Source organism: Alosa alosa, chromosome 11 (assembly GCF_017589495.1).
Source record: "Alosa alosa isolate M-15738 ecotype Scorff River chromosome 11, AALO_Geno_1.1, whole genome shotgun sequence".
NCBI lineage: Eukaryota > Metazoa > Chordata > Actinopteri > Clupeiformes > Clupeidae > Alosa > Alosa alosa.
In genome coordinates this window covers 12849246-12857711 of record NC_063199.1, presented here as the reverse complement: position 1 = coordinate 12857711, position 8466 = coordinate 12849246, and the positions used below count along the sequence as shown (strand labels likewise).

At 40.9% G+C, this 8466-nt stretch overlaps 1 protein-coding gene across 1 annotated transcript; it reads left to right on the top strand.

Annotated features, from left to right (window-relative positions):
* Positions 1-382: 382 nt before the first annotated feature.
* Positions 383-3663, top strand: chst1 (carbohydrate (keratan sulfate Gal-6) sulfotransferase 1). Its single transcript, XM_048257422.1, has 2 exons — positions 383-878; positions 1941-3663. The coding sequence occupies exon 2, from the start codon at positions 2000-2002 to the stop codon at positions 3260-3262; it is 1263 nt and encodes a 420-aa protein (XP_048113379.1). The 5' UTR covers positions 383-878; positions 1941-1999; the 3' UTR covers positions 3263-3663.
* The last annotated feature ends 4803 nt before the right edge of the window (positions 3664-8466 follow it).

Sequence of the window (8466 nt, the reverse complement as noted above, 5' to 3'; positions counted from 1 at the left end):
ATAAACTAAACATAATGTCTTTTACAGTGTCAGTTTGCAGTGGAAATGAGATTAGGGACACAGAAATGATCTTGTTTCAGACCCCAGCAAATATGCAACAATTTTCATCTATGTGTTTTCTTAAAAGCCATCTGCTTAAGTTATAAGTTATAATGCAGGGGCTTATGTTTAGACTGATGAGAAAAGATAAATATTATGCTTTGCACTAATTTTAAGCAAGCAACAATTTATTTTAGCTATTGCATTCAAGATTTGATTGAGCAAAAGCTGCCAAAAAAGGAGGGCATTGTTTATCATGTCGAACCATGTGACTTTGCTATCATCTGCAGAATAAAAAAACACCTGCTTTGAACAATACAGCTCTGTTGTGCAGCTACAGAGACCGATATCTTCCCCATCCCAAGTTGTTTTATGCTTTCGGCAGCGGCAGCCACGTCTTTAAAAGGCGGGGGCATATGTAGAGGAGGATTGGGTGGTCCAGACTGAGCTCGAGCTGTAACACCTCACGCAACAAAACCATCAAGCCAGTGTACTTGGATTGTACAATGAGAAATGTGTATCTTGTGTTGCAGTTGGACCTGGTTATGCCTGCCTGTTCATTTCTGAAAGCCCGTAGTTTTGCACTTGTTTTGTAGTCGTACCTCTGTACATTTTAATTCGTGTTGCATAAATTAAACCGATCTCGGACATATTTCTTCTTTTGGCGCGCCGCTCAGATGTACACTGGATGGACACCGGGCTTTTGCCCTTCCTTACTATCTCTTATGGAAGAATCGAGCTCACATCTTCGTGGCTGGAGCTTTAGCGTCTCTAAGCTTAATTCACCAACAATTGCGACCACTTCAGTTTCTCCTATTCCAAGATTTCAGCTTCATAAGGCAAGTATACTGGCAGCGTTGAACGTACAATTTGTAGCCTACCTACATGTTTATGTTGTCTACCGTTAGGCTACTTATGATAACTATGAAGTAAGGCATGGCAAAGCCTAAGTCCAAATCTGGGAAATTAATAGATGTTTTTTTTTTTTAATGTTGGTCTTCATCACTACACTTTCATTTTTTTTCAACGAATATTAATTCTGTGGCACTGCGGTAAACCAGACTCGGGTGCACTGCTGTTTATTCCCTGTCAAATATATCTTGTAACAGCTTAATGTCTGAGATGGGAATACCTCTCATCTACAGGTGCCAGATCTCAGGCATAAGCGAAATTTGGACCGCATCTTCCATTAACCAGCTGCTTTCAATAGGCGCGTTCATCGAACTCATTAGCTGAAGATGCCCGGAGGACAACGGCATCAGACACTAAACCCACGAACGGACCACAAATGTTTAATTTTTTAACCATTAGAAATGTAGCATTGAATCAATTCTCAAACGCCTTCCTCTTTTGACTCACACAGTCGAAATATAAAAGATAAATCAACTTGTTGAGGGAACCAATATAAATAGAGTAATAACCTATTTTAGTAATCTGCCTACTGCCTACCTTTTAATTGTTAATGTTGTAAAGGTGCATTTGCTGTATAATCAGTTGAACAGTGGGCACAGTCAATCTGTTGCTTAAATTAAAGTCATTACACTAAAATCTGTCTACCATAGTCTGACCAAAACATATATTTTCTGTTGGTCCCATCTCAACAAACCATTCTTAAACAAAATATAACTGACCCGATTATCTTAAAATTTACTGTGCAAAGAGCCTGTTCATTTTACATTATGAATGCATCCCCCAAATATTCCTTACTTTTAGTCCATTATAATCATGTGAAAATTTGAATGGCTAATCAGATGTGTATATGCATATGATGTTTCTTACAATTGGTTTCATCTGATTCTGCACAAGAAAATTGTAGTTTCCGATGCCATGCTTTATTTCCTTTTGATTTGGCTATGTGCACATCAGACACTCCCTCACTGTGATTGTTATCCCCTTTTCAGCTGCACATTTACTGATAGGATCAAATCAGACTGCATCACCTAAATGAGGTTGTTCAGCCATGCAATGTTCCTGGAAGGCTGTGGTTCTGCTTGCCCTGGCGTCTATAGCAATCCAGTACACAGCGATCCGGACCTTCACAGCCAAACCCTTTCAAATGTGCCCCATTCCAAACCCTCTGAACTGTGGCCTAGGGCAGGAGGCCGAGCCGTTAGAGCGCGTCTGTGACGAGTATCCCTATTTCACCTACAACGTCTCCAGGAAGACTCACATCCTCATCCTGGCAACCACGCGCAGTGGCTCCTCCTTCGTGGGGCAGCTGTTCAACCAGCACTCGGATGTCTTCTACCTTTTCGAGCCCCTCTACCATGTCCAGACCACGCTGATCCCACGGCTGGCCCACAGCCGGAACGCGGCGGACCGGCGTGTGATGCTGGGCGCCAGCCGTGACCTCCTACGGAGCCTGTACCACTGCGACCTCTACTTCCTGGAGAGCTACATCAAGCCGGTGCCCAGCAACCACACCACGGACAAGCTGTTTCGCCGGGGTGCCAGCCGGGCGTTGTGCTCAGTGCCCGCCTGCGACGCGTTCAGCCCCGGCGAGACCAACATCGAGGAGGGCGACTGCGTGCGCAAATGCGCCTCGCTCAACCTGACGCTGGCCGCCGACGGTTGCCGGGAACACCGGCACGTGGCCATCAAGACGGTGCGCGTGCCGGAGGTGGGAGACCTGCGCGCGCTGGTGGAGGACCCGCGGCTCAACCTGAAGGTCATCCAGCTAGTGCGGGACCCACGCGGCATCCTCTCCTCCCGGATCGAGACCTTCCGGGACACGTACCGCCTGTGGCGGATCTGGAGGGCCACGGGCCGGAAGCCCTACAACCTGGACCTGACGCAGCTGACCACCATCTGTGACGACTTCCTCAGCTCCGTGTCCACGGGCATGAGCCGCCCACCCTGGCTCAAGGGACGCTACATGCTGGTACGCTACGAGGACTTGGCTCTCAACCCGCTCCAGAGGACCAAGGAGATTTATGACTTCCTGGGGCTGACCATGGACAAGAATGTGGTGGATTGGATTCAGAACAACACCAGAGGAAGTAATGAGCTGTTAGCCAAGCATAAATACGGTACTGTGAGGGACTCGGCAGCCAACGCTGAGAGCTGGAGGCTGAAATTGTCGTATGACATTGTTGATTACACTCAAACTGTGTGTCAGCAGATTTTACAGGAGCTCGGCTACAAGACGGTCAGATCCCTCGAGGAGCTGAAAAATATGTCTCTCTCACTCATCGAGGACAAAACATTTGTACCTTTTTTGTAACAAAGGTAATGATGCACAAGTATTTTTGATATGTTTATGTTTATACTGTTGCCTTAAATTGATTCACATTTGCACTAATCTGGAAAAGCCCTTTTGGGGTTATGCTATGCCGAAGTTTTGAACAGCACAACTCATTTAAACTGGTATAGCTGTTAAGGGATTTCAAAATGACTAATTATAGACTACTGAAAGATGGTCCTTTTTGAGTTGATGTGATTCTAGCAAATCCAAGAAGCATCATCTCACTTAAAACTCTTGTATGCTGGCTGTTGCTTTGACAAAAGTGAATGTTGATATTTGTACATTACTGTCCCACGCAGCGCATTGTTGCTGGGGATTGTATATCACTCTCCACTCCAGTGCAGAAGTGTATGATAAAAATTGTGCAATAAAAATGTGAATGTTGCAGTCAACCTCAATAGTGCTTTGTCAGCCATCATACAGTAATTAGCAATGTAATACCCAAAAGGGCATATTTTACTACAGAGCAGTAACTATCAGTCAAGCTGTGCTCCCATTTAGGGATTATTAGACATCACTGACAAATAATCAACACATGCTTGATTTCACTAAATGCAGACCACAGTCTGCTACTGTCACTATGAATAAAGCAACTGCTATTTTACATACACACGGGCCACAAGCAACACAAACAACTTCCATTCAATCCATCCTTTTGAAAGATGACTTAATAAATAGTCAAATGATAACTCACAGATACCATCATAGAAATTGCTCTATAAGATAACTAAAATAATCTTGATGTTTAGATGTCTGCAAAAGACCTAAATGTGTTGATTTTGTCTGCTAAACCTAACTGCATCACCTACAATGCAATCCTCTTGCTTAGGCGTACTCACTTCTAGAGTGATCAGCTGTGCTACTCAACTTAAACTCGCTCACAGTCCTGACATTTACTACCAATGTGGGAGCTTATCCTAAAAAGGGAGAGAACGAAAGTCAAGTTAGACAAAGCGGAAAACAGGGTAATGGTGTGCCGCCAACACCACACAAAGGGGGAAATGCAACACTGCTTGTGTTGTGTAATTTACCAAGAACTGTAGTGTGTCTAATTACAGGGGTGAGTGAGCACACCGCAGGCTCTGTGATTGGATTTATGGGCTGGTTCGCAGGGACACTATCTGTCCTGGCCTCAGTGAAGAGATGGACTGGGTATTCTTTTCTCAGAATGTGTAAATGACCCCCAGTGGGATCAGAGATGAACAACCATAGTGTACCGTATGTCACCTCAATTAACAAAGAGGACCAGTCACATGCAGCTTTGCAGGGGAGCGGAGATAACTCTCAGCAGGTCTGAGTAGACTTCAGGAAGGCGGCTGGAGCGTGTGTGTGTGTGTCATGCCTCACCCTGCTGGCCTGATTGAGAGGTTCACCATGTCAAAGATGTTTCAAGAGCCGCACTTTGCAGCACCTCGTAGGAGGGAGCTCCTTTAATGGACTTTCCAAGATCTCTTCACTGCTCCTTTTATTCAGAGGGGTTAATAAGAGCTGCAGGAAGGATGCAAAAGCAGATGTTGAAGACTTTATTTTTACAGTTATTGGTTAGGTGTCTCCTCCTCCTCTGTAATGAAGGAATAGTCATTATATAATATGACAGCAGATGTCATAGTATGTCAATTAAAACCCAGTATATTGTTAGATTTTGTTTGCGACTATCAGATTTTGCTTGTTGTGAGTAACAGTCAGGGATGTGCAGGAATAAGCCTCACTCCTACCAGGACAATAAGCTGTATTTATAAATTATACATTTCGTCGAGAAGAATCAGGTCAGTTGCCATACTTCAAGAGCTGTTAGTATTTTCAAACACTTTGCTAAGTTATAATGATGTGCTGGAAGCTGCAAGTTGTATATACTGGCTGCCAGGTTCCACATTATATAGGATACTTAGATTTTGTCTATAGGACCACAAGTGACTGACATTTCCTTGTGGGTTTGGTCAACAACTTAAAGTTTTGGTACCTGTCCTTGTTTTCTTTCTTTTTTAAAAAACAAAACTACTTTAATCTGTACTTTTACAAGATGTTGGACTGCTGATGTTTCAACCGTCCCAACTACAACTCAATCCCTCCTGTCCACTGTCAGACCAAGTTTACACATTTGTTATAGAAGATACACGTAGTTATATACTGAACATCTGACTCCAAAAGATTGTTTTTATTGGCAAAGAATGAGGATAGGAGCACTCATAACAAGCAGCATTTTTTGAAATTCACAATTTTCCTAGAAATACTGTCTAATTTGAGGAACATCTAGCCTGCTGTGAAAATGTCAAAAAGATGGAATCACAAATCTTTTGTGGAAGTGCATCACTTATCTTCATGCAAACAACTTGCTCCATAGGTGTAATATCTTACAGTAATTCAGTTGTACACATTTGTCTCTTTATAGCCTGGTGCCATCATGTGGAAAACTTTCTAAAATATAAAAAAAAAAAAGTTGGGTGCAATTTTTCAGCATCTCCCAACTGCTTTGATGGCAGCCATTTTCTGAATTTCAAATGCCATCACTGAATGTGTCAAGATGTGTAATGCTCAGTGAAGCTGGTTTGGTTCTGCCAATTGACAGAGCAACTCTTTAACTTCTTTCACCACAAAATATCACAAGACACCAAGGGCCCTAATTTAAATGAAAGGCAAAGTGTAAAGTGTGAAGTCTTACTAAAGCTAATGTAATAACTAGACAAAATCTATTTACTCTCATTTAATATGAGCAAGACCCTAAGCTTAAACATTAGTGGGTCAGCTTAATGCTTCCACACGCCACATGATAGGCTAGGATTAATTGATGTACGAGACACTAAATTGGGGTCCTTAGTGTCTTCAACTCATGATATTTTGTGGTCCTGAGTGACTTTTGTAAGCCATCTCTGCTAACATTTCTTGCTTTTCTCAGAGATAACTCTTCAATTTGCAGTGCAACTCCAAAATAATTGATGACTTTCTTTAAAGGGGCCATTATTCGTCAACCAGAAATGTTAGTTGTTTATTATCAAGCCCCCAGGAGAGCCAAAGAAGCCTGTTTGTTTTGTCAAAGCTCTTAGTGATAGGGTGATAGGTTTAGTGTAAGTATTCAGCCAATTACTGGACCCTCTAAATCGGTTACTGGACCCTCTAAATCGTGAACAAATACATAAATTCTTGAATTTCCCCTAGGGATCAATAAAGTATATCTATCTATCTATCTATAAAAAGAATCAAAGTCGACAAAAACATAGGCATTGTAGCAACAACAACAAAAAAATCTCTTACTATACCTTAAAGTGCTATACTTTTAAATAGCATATATTCTTAATGAATATGATCTGTTTAATTTGTTCTCATGTCAAAACAGAGTGAATTACTTTTCATAACAGCACAGTATGTTCATGACCTAGCAACATTGATAATAAAAAAGGCTTTCCTTGCTGATATTTTTTACATTCTCACATACAGTAGCAACAGATTAACCAGTGCAATGATATTCATTTCTATTCATGATGCTTTTTATAATTCTTCCAAAAGAATAATCATGTTTTTTTTTAATCTTCTACAAAGAATACAAAAAACAAAGAAACACATTGTGCAATATTTTTAGGAGTATCACAGACCGCAGAATCACATAAGTGAAAAAATGCTGGATGTTTGCAACAGATGCAAACAAACAGATGTTGGCATATTTGAATTTATGAGTTGAGGTTGCATGTAAAACCAATCTCTGCATGCGTGATTCATTTATACTGCAGAGTAGCTCTTTAAGCAGATGGCCTGTCATTCAGGTAAACAATTGCATGTGGTTAATGTTATTACAACCCCAAATCAGAAAAAGTTGGGCCATTGTGAAAAATGCAAATAAAAACAGAATGTGATCATATACAAGTCTCATAAACCCATATTTAGCAGCAGAAAGGACATAGAGAACATACTGTATCAAATGTAAAAAAAAGGAAAATTTGGACCATTTCATGGAAATATATATTCATTTTGAATTTGATGCCAGCAACATGTTTTTAAAGAAGTTGGGACAGGGAATGTTTACCATTGTGTTGCTTCATCCCTTCATTTAATAACATTCTGTAAATGTTTAGGAACTGAGGAGACCAGTTGCCAGAGTTTTGAGAATGAAATATTGTCCCATTCCTGCCCGATATAGAATTGCAGTTGCTCAGCAGTATGGAGTATTCTTAATCATGTTTTTTTATTCCATGATGCACCTAATTTGACAGGTCTGGACTGCAGACAGGCCATTTTAGCACCTGGACTCTTCATCTATGGAGAAATACTGTTTAAATATGTGCAGAATTAATTTTGGCATTGTTTCCTGAAATATTCATTTCCTGAAAAAGACATTGCATGGATGATGCACAAAACCTAAAACTAAAACAAGTTGGATAGGTTGGATACTTGGATAGGCCCTCTCCTCTTTAGCCCAGATGAGTGCATGATTTCCAAAAAGAATGGGAAATTTTGATTGGTCTAATCACAGGGCCTTTTTCCACGTTACCTCAGTCCATTTTAAACAAACTCAGGCCCAGATAAGACAGTGATATTTTCTGTATCATGTCTCAATGCAATTTTGGCTGTTGAATGGTTTAAAGCTTTTGAAATGAGCATCAAACCGTGCACAGACAATGGTTATCAGAGGTTTTACTGAGCTCATACAATGATTTTCTTTACAGAAACAGGTTTGGTTTTGATGCAGTGCCATCTGAGGTCCAAAAGATCCAATGTTGTTTTTCAGCTCTAATACTTCACAATTCCATGTTAAGAAGCATTAAAATTACATTGTTTACATTTGTGCACACAGGTTTACACAGAGTGATGAATAACCCTACATCTTTACTTCTAAGAGACCCTGCCTCTCTGGGATGCTCTTCATACCCAATTGGTTGCCAGTTACACTATTTAGTTGTGAAATATTCCTCTTTTTGTTTTCTTTATCATTGCACAACTTTTTACAGCATTCTGTTACCCTGCTCCAAATTAGTTTGAAACATGTTGCTGGTATCAAGTTCAAAATTAACATATATAGTTGTCAAATTGTTTTCAACATTTAATATGTTGTCTGTGTTGCCTGGAAATCCAGACCCAAATCTAGAAAGATTTAGGGTCTGTCTTTTTAACCCTTTCCTAACCCTAATGCCTTCCATGCAGCGCTGCCTGGAAGACGACATTGGGAGCTTAAAACACAGACAAAGTGTACACCG

Coding starts and splice junctions, on each gene's coding strand:
- chst1 (XM_048257422.1), top strand. CDS start 2,000: ATGCAATGTTCCTGGAAGGCTGTGGTTCTGCTTGCCCTGGCGTCTATA.